Here is a 16,452-nt window from a genome sequence, read left to right on the forward strand (position 1 = left end):
TTTTTCAAGCTCCAAACAGATTTAATTAAAATAAGAAAAATATTGATCTCTACTTAGTGACTCCATTATATAAAGAACAACTGAGAACAGAAACTGAAGCTGTAACAGAACAAAATGAGCATTTAAAATTCTTTCGGTGAACTGAACTTCTTCAGAATACTTGCTCAGAGGCCCAGCATTACCTAGTATTTCTTGAAACCCAAATTAATAATTTATGCTTTTTGATGAAAAATGAGACACAGTCAACATTATTGCTTTTATTATAAAATAAATAAATTCAAACATTGTGTATCTGAATGTACAATTCAATTTAAAAATGAAGTCTAACCAACAGTCCTCTATGAGCTGGTGTCAGATGTGGCTAAAGAAATAGATGAAGAAGATGAAGATGGAGAATATTCATTATTTGCTATTGATGCTTTTTCTTCGTATTTTGGAGGTGATTCAGAGAGGTACAGCACTGGCAAAATATCTGAAGGTGAGCTGCTTCTAGAAATTGTATATATGGTTTCATAGCCTCTGACAGCAACTATTCTTTCATCATCTGTAAGCTGTGCTCTATAAAACACAAACATGCATATTAGTGTAATTAATTTCTCCACAGTGAGTGAAATTCCACTTGACTTACATAAACATACATGTATGCACACACCCCCTAAAAATCCCAGAAGCAAAGAACTTGCATAAGCATTTGGATCTCATTCTGAGGGCTACATTATGACCCATATGAAAATGCTGGTTCTTCAGAGGGGAAGGGCAAACAAGCTCCCTTCTAACCTTCCACACCACCAGTCAGTCTGGCTTTTGGGTATTATCTGCTTCTGGAAATGCTATCTTAAAATCTTATTAAACTTTCTTTTGATCCTGAGCTCCTAATGTATCTTCCTTTTTGTAGTCTACCACATACACACTGTCCCCTTCCCTTCTGAAAGACAGTTACTAGACTTAGAACTGCACTGTAAAAAACATAGTCCTTAGTCATTTGAGATCTCATATAAAAGGCAACCAGAAGCTTGTATTAAGCTCTTTAGAAAACCATGGTAGAAATAAGGAGTAGCATTCCTGCTCAGAGCTGGAGAAACCAAAGCAACTGGTAAAGACCAGGCTGCTAAGTTCCCAAGCATTCACTGTTGTAACAGGATCCCAGAGACCGGCACCTGCATGGTTCTGGTACCCTGCTCATCTCACTCTGGAGGTGGCCCTCTACATATTGCCTCAGTTGCTTCCCAAGGAAAGGGAAGAACTCGTTGTCTCTCACGACTTGCTCTCACAGCTGACTCTTGTCTTTCTGCATACATCTGTACCCCCACCAACAATGCATGAGGAGAAGGAACAAAGTGTATGGTCACCTCATCTTCAGTGCTATTACTGGTACATGAGAGTGTGTTTAAAGGAGAGAGATGAAAACACACATGACAAATCCTGAAACACTATGTAACAGATTGCAGGAAAATCTAACCTGGGATGAGACCATGACTCAGCTTCCTAACAGCTCTCTCATTCAGCACAGCCTCCATCACAGCACTTGAAGCCAGAACATAGAGCAACTGACTGAAGAGGCAAGACACCTTTGCCTAGTAACCATCCAAGTATAAAATGAGTATTCTCTTCCAGCTTCGGGACCTTTGACCATGGCACTATATCAGGTGAAATGAGGCCACTGCTTCTCCTCCATGAAAGGGCTTGGGAACCAATCTGCTTGAGTCAAGATGTAGTGGCTGCTGCCAAATGCTGAGCCACAGGAGGGGGTCATGGAGTGAAATACACAATGGTAGTGTCAACTCACAGGGTCTTTGTGAGGACCTGGGGGAGCATGGAAGGGCAACAGCTAGAACACTGCCAGCCACAGATCACCAAAGCAGGAGTTTGGGAATTCTGCATCTATGGTTCAGGTGTTTTGTCCACTCCACTAGAAACTGCCCCAACAAACTAAGCTACAAACTGCCTCTTTGCATACATATGTTCAGAAGACACATAAGTCCAGATAAGTAATCAACATCTTTGACAGAGCATGGACAGTGGGATTGAGTGCACTCTCAGCAAAATTGCTGACAACACGGAAGTGTATGGAGTGGTTGACACCCTAGAAAGAAGGGATGCCATCCAGAAGGACCCTGACAGGCTTGAGAAGTGGGCCCAAGCCAACCTCACAAAGTTCAGCAAGACCAAGAGTAAGGTCCTCCACCTGAGCTGGGGCAATCCCAAGCACAAATAGAGCTTGGGCAGATAATGGATTGAGAACCGCCTTGAGGAGAAGGATCTGGGGATGTTGGTCAATGAAAAGCTCAACATGAGCTGGCAACGTGCACCTGCAGCCCAGAAAGACAAATGTGTCCTGGGCTGCATCAAAAGCATGGCTAGCAGGTTGAGGGAGGTGATCCTGCCCCTGTACTCCACACTTATGAGACTCTACATAGAGTACAGTGTCCAGTTCTGGAGCCCTCAACACAGGAAGGATATAGAGGTCTTAGAGCAAGTCTAGAGAAGGATCACAAAGCTGATCCAAGGGTTGGAGCACCTCTCTTATGAGGACAGACTGAGAGAGTTGGGGCTGTTCCGCCTGGAGAAGAGAAGATTCCTGGGAGACCTTATAGGAGTCTTCCAGTACCTGAAGGAATCACAGAAAAGCAGCGGAGGGACGTTTTACAACAATGTGTAGTGACAGGACAAGGGGGAATGGTTTTAAACTGGAAAAGGACAGATTTAAGTTAAACATTAGGAAAAAAATCCTTTACTGTGAGAGTGCTGAGCCACTGGATTGCCCAGAGAAGCTGTGGATGCCCCATCCCTGGAAACATTCAAGGTCAGGTTGGACAGGGCTTGGAGCAACCTGGTCTAGGGGAAGGTGTCCCTGCAGGGGAGTTTGAATTAGATGATCTTCAAGGTCCCTTCCAACCCAAACCATTTTACGATGGGCTGTCACACACAGTTCAGAGCATCAGAACTGAACATTCATGGACTGAGACAGTTGATTCAGTTGGAGGGGATTTTGTAAGAGAATGGGTAAAGGAAAGAGGTATAAGCACCAGCAGGGAGAACCCACAACAAGTTTGAGTAATCAGATTTCACACCATTCTGCCACTGCCCTTTGTTCTTCCTTTTTCAGTGCAGGATGTGCTGCTCACATTCTTTCCCACCTTTTGATAATCCACACACTTCATCAAACACATGGGCAGGCAACCCACATTTGAACTGGGGGCCTGAAATTACAGAGTAAAAAAGACTTGTGGCCCTCAGCTTTGCACACTGTACTTTTACAGACAAGAGGTACCAGAGACACTGTCTCTCAGCTGCTTGTGAGGCTACATCAGAACACATATGTTCCAATATCTGCCCCAGCTATCCACTCTAGCCTGGTATTCTAAATATATTTAGACTGCTTTTTCAGAGTGTCTTTGGATCATATTTTAATTGGCTGGCTCAGGGCTACCAGAGGTCCAGATTCACACTCAGGGCAAGTAATTTCTCCACATACATCCATTTGCTTTGTATGTACATATGTGATGTACATGCCAGAAGGGAGCCATGCTGCAGGTCCAGCACAGCCAGGCTCAGTGTGGTGCCTAACTCCAGGACTACCAGCAGCTGACATGAAACACCTTCCAACTGTAGCCACCTTCACCCAGCCCAATAAGAACACTGAGACTTCATGTACATTTATTCTTTCAGCAGAAGGAGTTTATTTTCGCTTCTACTTGTTCTGGGTGACCTTTGATTGCTGAAGTATAGCTCTGTGAGTTATATTTCACTTGCAGTTTCTTCACACAACAATTTGGACCTGGTCATGAGAACCACTGATCTCTGGTGAGAACTGTTACATGATCAATCCCCAACATCTACCTGTGTCATCCTTAACTGGCGGGTGTTTAGGGCACCAAGTAATCGACAGATTCTCATCAACTTTGAAACAATCTAGGTGGAAAAAAAGTAGGCTGAATGAATTGTGTGCAGCTAGGGTTGCTAGTTATTGCATCCCTCAGCATGCCATCAAGGTCAAACTGGATCTCAGTCAGCGGTAACCAAACACGGACTGTCTCCCTTCCCCAGGGGGTATGTACGTGATCACTTTCTTTTCTGGGGGCCAGTCCCACTGTGCACTAGAGACTGTTGCATTAGTAGCAAGGAAGAGTGAGTAGGGTTTTTAATAGAGAGCTGTTTGTTCTATGTTTAAAAAAAAAAAAAAATTCTGAGAAAAGCAGTAGGACAGCATGGTTTGTGGTAACAGCTACAGGAGGATGCATCTGCTGTCTCCAAGAAAGATGGGGAGAAAATGTTTTGGGGAGTGCCCTAAGAAATGGAAACAGTATGAGAAGTTGACAGTGACTGACTAGAAAACAGAATGCCTCACACAGTGGGCTTAAGCCTCAAGAATTCCACAAGTATACATCAAAAGACAACAAAAACCAACAGACATAGCTGCACACAGCATGATAACAAGAGTAAGACCCATTGCTAACACAAGTAACCTCCTCCTGTAGCATTCTGGTCTTTGGGCAAGAAGAGGGTTCATGCTTGTTTGATTCAAAAGAAAAATCACCACTAGAGTTTTGAGGATGCACTGACATCAGGCACACCACTAGTGCAGCTAGCCATGGAACACACGACCTTATGTGAATGGAGGAATGGATAATGTGTAATGATCCTACATATAGATCTGGAGTATAGTGAAAAGCTGTTAAAGCAATGGCCTAACAACAACGACTGGACACTTGCTGCATGATGGAGTTTAGGATGCTGCTGGTACAGCCCTGTAAACTAAAGTCATCCAATGCAAGTGTCTCACACCATCTACTGACTCACAGATCAAAACCTAGCTAACACAGGACCTCTCAAAAACTAAAGCCAAGTCAACTCCAGATTATTAAGGGCCTGAAAATAAGTTGGGGGCTCCAGGCATGTGGCATCTAGTTCTCCTGGCCAGAAGTAGTTCTGGCACCTAGTCCATGGCCCTTGCAGTGACCTCTACCTCTTCACTCTCAAGTTAGCTGCCCACTGCTGGCAACCCACAGTGGATAAACAGCCCCACAAGTTCCTGTGGTGCAGACAACTCTTCACTCAGTTGTCAGCTCTTGCTCCCTAACCTTGCATCCAGTAAATCAGCTATACTCAATATGCAGAAGAGTGGCTCCATGGGTGTTCTGGTGTCAAGGTACAACATCTTGAGATGAAGTTGGCACTGCACCTCCCTTTTAAGTTCCCTGGAGCCTCCTGCTCTTCCCCTATCAAGGTATCCTTTTATCTTGACACGCTGTCACAGAAGAACAAGACAGACCAGCAAAGCATGTCCCACTTCCTCAAGGCAGTGAGATACAGGGAGAACTGAACACACTAAAGTGTTCCCAGGGCCTAGGGAGAGGTATCATGAGGACTCGCTGCATAGGTTCTACAGACGCTTCTTAAAATCTGGCAATGTGGATATCATGCCACTGGGGCACTGCTCTCAGGGACACCTCATGTTGAACGAGCTGCCAAAGAAGTCTAATCTAAGTATATTTAGATAAGGCTACTAATTTAAGGCTTTGTTTTTACTTCAGAAGTTCTCTTCAGCCATAAATCATTCATAAAAATTCAACCTTCATGAAGGACACACTGTAGCTCATGATTCCCCTTTGATACTAGCCTATTTGAATGCCATTTCATGAAAAGTACCTGAGGTAAGCTGAGTGATGCACTAGAAAACCTTGCAATGCCTAGTAGAGAGTCAATTCACAGTGATTATGGTCTTGGATACCTTGATAAATATCTTCAATTTCCAAAGACAGTGAAGAAAACATTCTTACCCATTGCTGAAGATAGAGTGGTACGGTGGAGGACTTTCACTTCTAGGCAAATCACTTGACATGAGACAACGTGTCATGGTTGGTGAAACAGCATCAGCAAAATAAGGAGGTGGTGGAGGTGGGAATACCATGACAGCATCACCTACAGAAAAAAACCACCAGTTACTATCACTGAAAAATTTAGCACCACTGTTTATTCTAACGGTATCCTAGAATAGTTCCTGTCTTCAGAATTACTGGATTTTTACTTGTCTACCTTTTACGATAATGTGCAATGATCCCACATACAGAACTGTTATATCCTGGACTGCTTGAGTATACTGGAGGTACATCCAAAATCTAAATTATCCCAAAATCAACATTCAGCGTATTAAAAAATGGAAGATTTAATTGAGAAAATATGGTTGGGAAGGAAGAGTGTTCCATTCAGCCAGGAGACACAAACCTCTTGACTACTAGCTGTCTTCAGAAACCTGAAGTGCAAAGCACACAGTCGCTGTTGGCTCATTTTAAGGGTATGCAACTATTTAGTTTTCCTCATGTACCTAAAACAGGGCAGTTTAAGTGTCTCCACATCTACTGCAGTGTTGTAACAAAATATGAGTCATGGTTCTGATGACCCACTGTGTGTGCCTTCAGTTTCCCTACTAAATTACTTGTAGCTGAAGGAACACTACTAACATTAGTATGATGACACTACTGATACACAATTCACTATTAAGTGTACCGTGCAGCATTACCTGGCAATTTCAACTTTGTAATTGAAGAGTTTCAAATTTATTTATTTTTTAAAGAGAAAGTTTATATCAGACACTGAGCTTGCATAATTCATATAAACATTAATGGCAGCTTGGCACCTTTTTTCCTTTGTAATTCATGTGAAGGGACAAGTCAGGGAGCATCAGAAACCTTGAGTGGGGTGGCAGGAGTCTTCTAGCTGAGTCACCACTGTTCCAGAACATTTCTTTGCCAAATGGACTTCAGACTTCAGTATTTCAGTTTTACTGATGGAAGTGTAAAAGGAATCCACTAATTTTCCTTCCTTGCCTTTAAAGAAAATCCAAATTCCTTTCTACGACCCTTTGGTTTATCCTGATGGTTGAAAAACTGACTTTAAACCCTCATGTTAGCTGAGGATCACCAGGTTACAGGTCTATACAAAGGACTGACAGGCAGAAGGAAAAAAGGTTTTGCATAATGAATTTGAAGTCCAGTCAGTCAGACAACAGTAAAGCAATGGTATGATCGACTTACTAATCCTTTTCTGAGAGCTAGAGAGTTACCAGAATAATCTATGCATTCATGGGGTAATAAAAGCAGTGCTCAAATACTGTACAATTAACACAAACAACTTGAAATTACATCTCTGATAGACAGAAGATGTAGCCATGATTCAAAAGCCCAACAATACACTGCTTATGAATCAGATTTGCCTGTTCAAGCTTGGAGTCAGAGCTCAAGCCTAAAAAAAATCTTAAATACAGTCACAGAAGTCATTAGACCCATGATTTGCAGTGTCAGCTACACCCTTTGGGAAAGGAATTGGGATTGGGGTCACCTGTATTAGATTATGTGGCTTCTTTTGCACAGATAGATATTTCTTTTTATGCCAAAGGAGACGTTTTGTCTTTGAGAGAAAGGTAACTGAACTGACCATACGGAAACACAGGCAACAAAACAATATTTTTCTGGTTTGGCTGGTTTAACGTGCCAGAACTGACCTGCCTAGAGCTCACATGAGTAATAGTCAGAGGTAAATCATTAGTGGAAAAAGACCCTTACTAACTCTCAAATGTAAAGTTCACACATGATTTACCCACCTACTGTAACCTGAAAAGATTCAGGGCTCTGAGGATGTTCTTCACTTTCGAAAGATTCTTGGTTGAGATTTAAGTTTTGTTTCTTTTTAACATGAGCTATCACGAAGAAACACAACCCAGTGAGCACAATCAAAGGTCCCATGATTTGGAGCGAGAGAAATCCACAGCCCTGGAGATTCACATCAGAAGTGCCGGTCTGATTGAGCTGTATGCTGTGCCAGCCGGGGCTGCAGCCAGGAACCCAAATGCCCAGGATGCTAATTAGCATTCCACTAGTTAAAAACAGGAATCCAAATATGAGAAACTGGGCAAACTGACAGCTCCCACGACAAAAAACAAGGCTGTACACCTGCTCATTTTGCAATTGTCTTTGTCTTATATACAGCCTGGCCCTTGATCGTGCAAGTAAAACACAAACCAGTCCAGTTACAGCCAGCACAGGCCCAGCAGCCTTAAGGACCTCGTTACAGTCACTGAAGGTTCCAGATGGGCATGACTGGAGAATAAAGACTGAAAGCAGGAATCCAGCACAGAGCAACACAGCTCCAAAAACAAAAAGGGAAAAAATAAGTTTCCCATGTTGTCCATTATTTCCTTCACCTCCAGGTGCAGGAACAGCCACTGGATACATTACAACAGAGTCTCTTCAAGCAGACGAGTTGGTTTTGTTTGTTTGTTTGTTTCCTGTTAGCATTAAGTGGCAGAAAACTACAGTAGATCTGTGAACATGAAAATACACAAATCAAAAGAAGAAAAAAAACAGTGGGACTAGCTGCATTACAATATTTAGGTCTACATTTGCTACTCATCCTACATGGTATACTCCTGGTGTTTTGCAGTAACTCAATTACAGATTAAAAGGCCTAATCAAGTTTGCTGCTGTTAAATGCCAATGACAAGACAGAACTTCAGTTAGACTGAAAAAAAACTGTAATTGCTGCTGTACAGCTAAATTACATGATTTTTTAGATACACAGTGTTATGATTTTATTTTTAAAGGCTGAATCTTGAGAACAAGGACAGGCTACCTTTTCTCTAAAAAAAAAAGCTAGGGGAAATTTCTGTCATGAATGGCGGGAAGTGACAACTCTTGAGAGAAAGAATATTAATGCAAGTGAATATTGATAACTACTGGAATTTTGACCAAGTAAATCTTCTAATACACACCTTTTCAAAGCCCATAAATCTTGCTTCTCCTTCCACAGGCAATAAAGAGCGTTCTGTTTCTCTTCTTAAATCAGTATCATGCCATATACAACCGCAAGAGCAAGTACACAGAATTTTGGTTCTGTTTTGAAAGAACAAAAAAAAAAAGTGCCATACTCAACACTACGTTGCTCAAGTCTCACTCACTGTATAGTTAGAGATGGTAAGCATACTGCTCCCACATTTCTTTTCAACTTCCCCTGCTCCTGAATCCTTTGTCTGTGCTTCAAGAAACCTTTAAAAATAATTATAATTGAGCTGGTTCCCAGAAGACTTCTAAGCCACAGAAATCTAGATTCAGAAGTAAAATGTAAGAAAACAGAAACTTGCACTGGGGCCAATAATAGCTCATATGGGACTATGGATGACAAATCTGCTGTCTCAAACTGAGACAGAGAGAACCTGACTTAAAGTTAGGACAGGGCACCATTCAGTGAGCCCAAGGGAAAAACTAAAATACTTTTGCCATTATCCACAAGGAAGTTTGTGCTGCTTGACACTCTGGCCTACAGCCCTCAGATGGACACCTGTACAACACACCACAGTAACCAGCAAGCAGGGAGATCTCACTCCAAGTGGCTACCATCTACCAAAAGTCAACCTGAAACCCAAGGGAACTTCAGACTATGGAAAATAAGTCTGATGGACCAGGAGAAAGGCATCTCCTGCCATATTGCAATGTTTTAACACCAGCAGTCTCCCATAACAGACTTCATCTGTGACTTGGATATATCAGGAAGGAATAGAGGGACTGGAGGAATCTGACACAGAAGGAAGCAGAGAACCACCTTAGTTACTTCTGTTTGTTAGTTAATCTTCATCCTTTCCTCTACCAGCTTCCACTGCCCTGCTGACTGGAAGCTAAAAGTCAAGTTAGATATACTCCTCTTACATATGCTTCAACAACAGTTATTCCCCAAGAAAAAACAAGTACTATGTGATTTCTGGAAGCAAACTGTTGAATGTATGTCAGCCACAACAAGCTTTGTGTCACTCACTCCCTGTAACAGTAGTGCCCAGCTGGGATGAAAACAAAATACAACCATAAAACCTACTAGTCACTCAAATATATAGCTATCTGTCTGCAACATAAGACAATCTATCAAGTCACTTAGCCACTTGTAAGACCAAGACACAACTAACGAACTGGTCTGACATATCTGAGTGATTAAGTTACCAGATGTTTTACTGCTGAGCATCAGACTTGACTCCCAGCAGCACGGGGGAAAGTAGAGAGCAGCATGCAGGTAAGAGATATGGTAAGCATGAGACTGGATGGGCAAGGAAACAGGCTGCACCACACAGCAAGAATGCCACTGCAGGAAGCAATAATGTCTCCCAGATGCCTACCTCCAATAGCAAGACTGAGGGACCTCTCTTAATCCATTTAATTCTTGTGGTCAGCTAATTTGTAACCTATATCTGCTAAGTGTTTCTTCAGTGTTCTGAATTCAGTCTATCCCTCTACTAAGATTGGCTCTGAAAACTGCCTCCTTGGTGGAAGAGTCACAGCTTCACTTTGGAAAAAAAGATGGTTATGAAGAACACTAAAGGCAGGACAGTACCTCACAAAAAAGTAAAGTATTTCCCTATATATCAAACCCAAGACTGTAGTCATGCACACTTTCAATACTGCATGAGCTGGAGTCCCTTTGAAAGCACTACTTCCAGGCAGAGGAAATGGATTACATTGGTCACTTCTCCTTCCTAAGTTTCACAGGTCTTTCCTATCTTGTTTTCTCATAACTGCACATGATCTTCCATGTCTAGACATTTTCCCCATTTTCCTAACTGATCTATGGTGGCTCAGATTTCCTGACCTACCAACAAATGCAAGTAAAGTGCCTAAAAAACAAATAAAAATAAAAAAATAAAATAAAAACAAACAAAACCACAAAAAAACCAACAAAACAACAACAACAACAAAACAAACAAAAAAAAATTCAGACACAACAGTTTTTGGATATTTTTCTGCTGAGGCACACTAACCATGATAACATCAACATATGTATAATTAGAGAAGTTTGAATTCTTTCTTCACAGTTCCCTCTGGGGAAGAAAACATGGACATAAGTACAAGTAAATTAGAACAAGATTAAATAATGTGAAGGAAAAAAAAAATTAAACATTTAGTCCTTATAAAGAAAAATCTAGAGATTTCTTCTCATTACTCCAACACAGTGCCTGCTTCTCTTCCACCAATCTCGTTGTTACGAGATTAAGTTAAAACACACATTAGAAATGTATGCATATTTTCTTAATTCTTTCAGGCCACAAAAGAAGGAACATCCAGAACAGTCTGTTGTGGCTTTGAAGATGAAAGCCACATATTTAATGACACAAAAATCCAAGGGAGAACTAATTTTCATTTATGCTACCACCAAATTTTAACAGAAAAAAAACATGCAAGATTGACCCCTGTCTGAGGGCAGACATGGAAATATCAGGTCAGAAACTACTGGAACAAAATCCAGTAGTGTGGAGGCAGTTAAGTATAAGGGAAAAGGGAACTGGAAACACAGAGTGCAAAGGAAGTCTGGTTATGAGCTTAAGTGATATAGAGCTTTACCCTTTTGGAAGTCTAGCCCATGCCAGGTATACAGAACAGGAAATAACATCACAACTTCTTGTCCTTCTTCTGTGTAACACTTGTAATACAACTTTCACATTTTGCATGACTCCAAGAATTTTAAAATGCAAGTTTTAATGATGAAACTAGGACTTCTTGACTTCTGTTTCAACTTTCAGAGTTCATATTGCCCAAGATTTCCACTGCAAACACCAGGGCTATAAATTTACTCTGCCTTACTCATATGAAATTTGATAGCCTCATGCAGTCAAATGAAGTTAGGAACTGAAGATTAAAAAAGTAATGGGAGAATTCAAATACTGCTGTCTGTCTGTTTTATGTTTCCCAGACTAGGCCCCATTCCTGCTCTTTTGCTTGCCAAAGCACCCAAACCACTTAATGAAGAAGTATCAGGTCTAGCATGTGTGTTATTTCAAGAACTACAACACTCTGTCACTTTGTGGTCCACAATGGAAACCCCAATAGAAGTAACAAGCCCTCCTTTTCAGGAGTTTTCTGTTTAAGTGTTTTCACTCATACTTCCAATTTTGAACAGCTACTGGGAAGTTGCCACTGTAACTGTGTGATTTTTATTTTTTCTTCTTCTTCTTCCCAGGTTTCAAACTAAATCACAACTCCTGACAGAACTAGCTACCAGGAAGAAATAGTCCTCTCAGCTTGATTCATTTTAACTTCCACATCAAAACATTAAATGGCTCTCCACATACTCTCACTCCCTGTATCTAATTTCCCCCTCCATTTACATCTGCCATGGCAGGCATACCATTTTCTGTTATTTCTCATATCAAAGATGTCCTGCTGGATTGAACTCTTAACTTGACATTCAGCAGAAGAACCTACCCATCCGCACTGCAGGTTAAACTAAGGTGAAACCATTGTCCGCTGTCATTCCCACACTTTCGCCTGCCTGTGGATTTTTTAATCACTTCTATTAAGAGCTTCGGGGAAAAGCCCACCAGGATGCACTTTCAGTTTTCTACTTTCAAGTACCATTAGATCTACAAGCATTGACAAGTTCTGAGATGCTAAACTTACCCAGTTTGACCTTTGTGTATGCAGTCTCTGAATGCCTGACAGTGCTCTCATCTCAGAGCATACAACTCTGGTATCCCAGGAGGAGGATTTCCAAGACTTGCTCCCTAAGCAGGGAGCAGATGCCACAAAGAAAACCTGTCCATATGTGTCAACAAACTGATTGTGTTAGCTCACAGTATAACAAAGGTAATGCTAGCCTGTTCTTTACAACCACTGCAGATGGGGCAGGAGTCAGTGAAGAAGTGCTGGAAATCATCAGCAGTATCAGTTTCCAGAAAACTGGATGAATTCTGCCAGTCTTCAGACATTTGTGCAAAGGGATCCTTCTCGCCACAAACCAACAGAGTCAGGGATTTTGATGAGTACCAGACAACTGCACCCTGTGAAGAAGCTGCAACTACTATCCCTGTGGGTTTCAAGAGAAAAAAAGCTAGAGTAAGAGTTGGTCCACAAATGTTTCCCACTCAGTTTGGCAGGGAAGAGAGGCCTCAAGTCACCACAGGATGTGAAAACCCTGAAAGGTCTGGACACAGAGAGGAACTTGCAAAGCAAAGCTTGGTAGCCCATTGGCTGGATGTCATGCAGGCAACTAGGACAACAACTGAATTCAACAACAGGTTCTGAAGGGTCCCATGCACATGGGTGGGATGCTTTTTACATGACACACTGGTAGCACACAACAGCTAAGACAAATCAGCTCCTATTTTCTGCAGTACCTGCAGGGAGACTGAGGAGAAGGTAGACAACATAGTTAAAGCCATTTTTCAACCAGGTAACAAGACAGAGCAATTTCTGGGAAGGCCTGGGAAGGTCTGTCCCATGGGGTTAATGTATTTCAAAGCAGCAAAAGGCACAGAAAAAGAGACTTACAGATCTATGACAGGATACAACTGTGACCATCAGGAAGATGCAGGACTTCAAAAGCTGCCAAAAGCTTTCCTGACCCAGTTTCTTGAGGTTGTACAGAGCATTAAACCACAGCCAACGCATGGACTAACAACTAACCTCTAATCCACCTGGGAAAGGCAGCATCCTATGCCATACCCGTCCTCACGCACGAGCCCATCAGGCATGCTCTCTTCTAAGACACACCGAGGTCTTCAACACGACGCAGTGCCTGAAAAGCACAGCTCCTGTGCGGGAGTGGGGAAGGGCAGCCAGTCCACCACCTCTCTGCGAGGAAGCAGCTCCTGACTCGCAGGGGTCAGCCCTTCACCCCAGCCCGTGCCTCCTCTGCTGTATGCCACCAGCAGCAACTGGAGCCTCCTATGGCAGCAGAATGACCTGTAGAGGCTCCCCCAGGGACACCCCACCCTCTCACCGGGATGGCACAAAGATCGCTGCCACGAAGCAGCGTGGCAGAGGTGGGATCTCCAGGAAGGAGATGAAGAGGCTCTTTTCACCCCAGGACATTTATGCCCTAGATCAGCAACACGCAGAGGCACATCCCTAGCCTCCACCGGGACGGGGAATGAGACAGACGGCAACGACCGCGGCCCAGCCAGCCGCGCCGGCCCGCCCGCCGCAGCCCCCTCCGGGAGCGCTGGACGAGCGGCCCTCCAGGCCGCGCCCGCCGCCCGACACAAAAGCTGCCCATCCGAGGTGGCCCCTCTGCCCCCCGCACCCTGCCTCCCCTCACAGGCTTCCCCTCCACCCCTGCAGGAGCAGCCGGGACCGCCCGCCATCTCCGCGCCCTCCTCCTCCCAGCGGCGGCGGGAGCTGCGGGGAAGCGGCCCCGCCAGCGGCGGCCCGGCCTGGGGCCCGGCCTGGGGCCCCGCCAGCGCCAGCGCCCGCCCCCGCGGGCAGGCAGGGGGAAAAAGCCGGTGCCGCGGAGCCCGCAGCGCACACCCCTTACCTGCCGCGGGGCCAGGCGCTGCCCCGGCGCGGCCGCTATTTAACCACCCGCGCCAGCACCCGGGCGGCAGCGGCGCGGGCGGGGCGGGGCAGGGCCGGGCAGGGCCGAGCCAGGCCAGGCCAGGCCAGGCCAGGCCGCCCGGGGGCCAGGGCCGCGGCGGCACCGCCTCCCCCGCTGCCCAGCGCCCCGCCCGGCAGCGGCCTGGGCCGCTCGGCTTCGCCGCTGGGCAGCCCCGCCCGCCCCGCGGAGTTCCGGGCGCTCCTCGCCCTCCCGCGGCCCACGGGCCCGGCCCGCTGGGGCGCTGTGCCGGCGGCCGGGTCCTCGCTGGGGGCCTGCCCTGGCAGCCGGGAGGAGGTGGGAGGCCGGGCCGCGCCAGGGCCCCCGTTCGGGGCGGCGGGGCGGTCGCTGGGCGCTGGAGGCCGGGCTGAGGAGGCCCGGCCGGCTGGGCGGTAAGCTGGCCGTGCGGGCGGGTCTGCCGCCCGGCCCGGCTGGGGATCTCCGAGCGGAGGGGCTGGAATGCAGGCACAGGCCTGTGTGCGTGGCCGGGGTCTAGTGTGCACCTGAAATGCCGGCGTCCTGGGGGTGAGGTGGGTGAGCAGCCTTGTCAGGGAGGTTGTGCCGCGTCTCCCGGGTCAGGAGCCCTTCTTCTTGTGGTCAGGTTAGCCTTACTAACTTCAGCCGTGCTTTGGCACACTTGGGAGCTTGATAGGCGTTAAAGACAGGCCAAGCTTAGATGGGACCCACGTCCTTCAGCGGTGAGCCCGTTCAGCCAGTGGAAATGGGAGAAGACCGTTTTGTCTCTTGCTTGGTTGGTGCGAGCGGCGTGGAGGAATAAGCTGGCTTTGGCAGCAGGAATGAGAGCTGCAAAGTGCAAGGAGCAGCTGAGCAAGAGGCTGAGGAGCCAGGGAGGAAGGTCATGATGTGCCGCCTGTGAGTGGGTGTAGTAGCAGTAGAACCTGAATGACAGCGGGACTAAAGCTTCCCTGCTGGTGAGGCACAGCCTGGTAGCTAGTGAGATGCGAGGGAAACGGCCTGAGTGTGAGAGTGTCAAAATGAGAGGAGCCAGAACAGGGATGAAAGGTGGAGTGATACTGAAGAAGCAGGTGGCAGGAGGAAAAGGGAGTGGATTAAAGTCTTGCTGGACAGAGATTGGTGAGACAATGGCAGTGGGGGAAAGTGGGACATACAGGTTTTCAAGGGGATCTGAGTTTGGTTGGAGAGCTAGGGAGAACTTGGAATTGAATGAAGAACCAGAGTTAAAAGAAAATACATCTGGGATATAGGAAGGAGGGTGTGTTGGGGTAAAAGGCTTTAGTCTTTCCAGAGTTGTAGGTTCCTGAATGTTAGTTACCCTTTTCTGTCTCGACTGTTTCATGCCCTTACTCAGCTACCACTAACGGCTGTGAAGAGTCTCGCAGTAACGAGAGACTGGGATGTAATGATTCCTGTATTCTGTGAAGTGTTTCTGTGAAGAAAAATAGCAGGGAATTAAAAAAGAGCCTGAAGAGAACAAAAGAAGATGGATGCTGTTTGTTATGAACAAAAACTGAAGTCTTGCGAAGAGTGAAAGAGCATAAAAATTTGTATCGGATTATTTTATTATGTGAACTTATGATGTAATGACAGTGACACCAGGAGATTAAATTCTGTTTATATGGTAGTTTTGCAGTGTTTGATTCTGGTTCTGTTGTTCTTTCAATATAGACCTTCAATAATTAAAGAACAAACATTTCTGTGGTGCTCATTTCTGTACATAGTATTTTGTCAGGCTAAACTTTCTGATACTGTATGATTGAACCACTGCTCTGATACATGTTCTTTTTTCTGTTATGTAAATACTTTTTTTCCTTTTATGTAAATATTTCTTGTACTAAGCATAACAGGTCCTAAGAATTTAAGTTGGTTTGTTTGTTGTTTGTTTTAAATCAGTCTTCACTGAAGTTAACAAGCTTGTTGGTAAGCATCTGCATGCAAATTATTTGTCTGTCCCGATCTTGTCATCAACTTCTCTCCCCCATCCACTGACTGGGTTTCTTACAGTGTAGAGCTTCAATATTTGATTCATAGATGATGAAAGAAAGGCTTTCAGGAATGTCATTCTTCAGTTTGTGAGATTCTGACTCAGCCTGGTGAGAGTTTTTGATGGATTAAAGTGGATGTTGATTC

The 16,452-nt window shown here is 44.8% G+C and overlaps 1 protein-coding gene and 1 long non-coding RNA gene across 8 annotated transcripts; one reads left to right on the forward strand and one right to left on the reverse strand.

The window, feature by feature from the left end:
• Positions 1-242: 242 nt before the first annotated feature.
• Positions 243-14,428, reverse strand: TMEM171 (transmembrane protein 171). Of its 6 annotated transcripts, none has more exons than XM_051643230.1 (6): positions 14,071-14,113; positions 12,432-13,564; positions 8,768-8,888; positions 7,601-8,319; positions 5,781-5,922; positions 243-558 (listed from the first exon to the last, which is right to left on the reverse strand). In XM_051643230.1, exons 4-6 carry the CDS (start codon positions 8,229-8,231, stop codon positions 339-341), a joined length of 993 nt encoding a protein of 330 aa, XP_051499190.1. In that variant the 5' UTR covers positions 8,232-8,319; positions 8,768-8,888; positions 12,432-13,564; positions 14,071-14,113; the 3' UTR covers positions 243-338. The 6 variants fall into 6 exon arrangements, with proteins under 6 accessions (XP_051499190.1, XP_051499193.1, XP_051499194.1 ...); XM_051643233.1 differs by lacking the exon at positions 14,071-14,113 and having other exon boundaries at positions 12,432-12,837; positions 13,302-13,933; XM_051643234.1 differs by lacking the exons at positions 12,432-13,564; positions 14,071-14,113 and adding an exon at positions 14,287-14,428.
• A 43-nt stretch (positions 14,429-14,471) lies between these two features.
• Positions 14,472-16,008, forward strand: LOC127395820 (uncharacterized). 2 transcript variants are annotated; one of them, XR_007891855.1, is made up of 2 exons: positions 14,472-14,873; positions 15,674-16,008. It is a non-coding gene; the product is annotated as an uncharacterized LOC127395820 (long non-coding RNA). The 2 variants fall into 2 exon arrangements; XR_007891854.1 differs by having other exon boundaries at positions 14,472-14,735.
• Positions 16,009-16,452: the final 444 nt, after the last annotated feature.

The sequence above is a fragment of the Apus apus genome, chromosome Z (assembly GCF_020740795.1).
Source record: "Apus apus isolate bApuApu2 chromosome Z, bApuApu2.pri.cur, whole genome shotgun sequence".
Classification (NCBI taxonomy): domain Eukaryota; kingdom Metazoa; phylum Chordata; class Aves; order Apodiformes; family Apodidae; genus Apus; species Apus apus.

What these genes read in the sequence shown, in the direction of transcription:
- TMEM171 (XM_051643234.1), bottom strand. Translation starts at nt 8,231, where the DNA reads ATGTATCCAGTGGCTGTTCCTGCACCTGGAGGTGAAGGAAATAATGGA. An exon ending in ATCTTTTCAGGTTACAGTAG is followed by an intron (nt 5,923 to 7,600) that starts GTGGGTAAATCA and finishes TTTTTTCTGTAG; the next exon opens with GTGATGCTGTCATGGTATTC. An exon ending in CACTCTATCTTCAGCAATGG is followed by an intron (nt 559 to 5,780) that starts GTAAGAATGTTT and finishes TGTGTTTTATAG; the next exon opens with AGCACAGCTTACAGATGATG.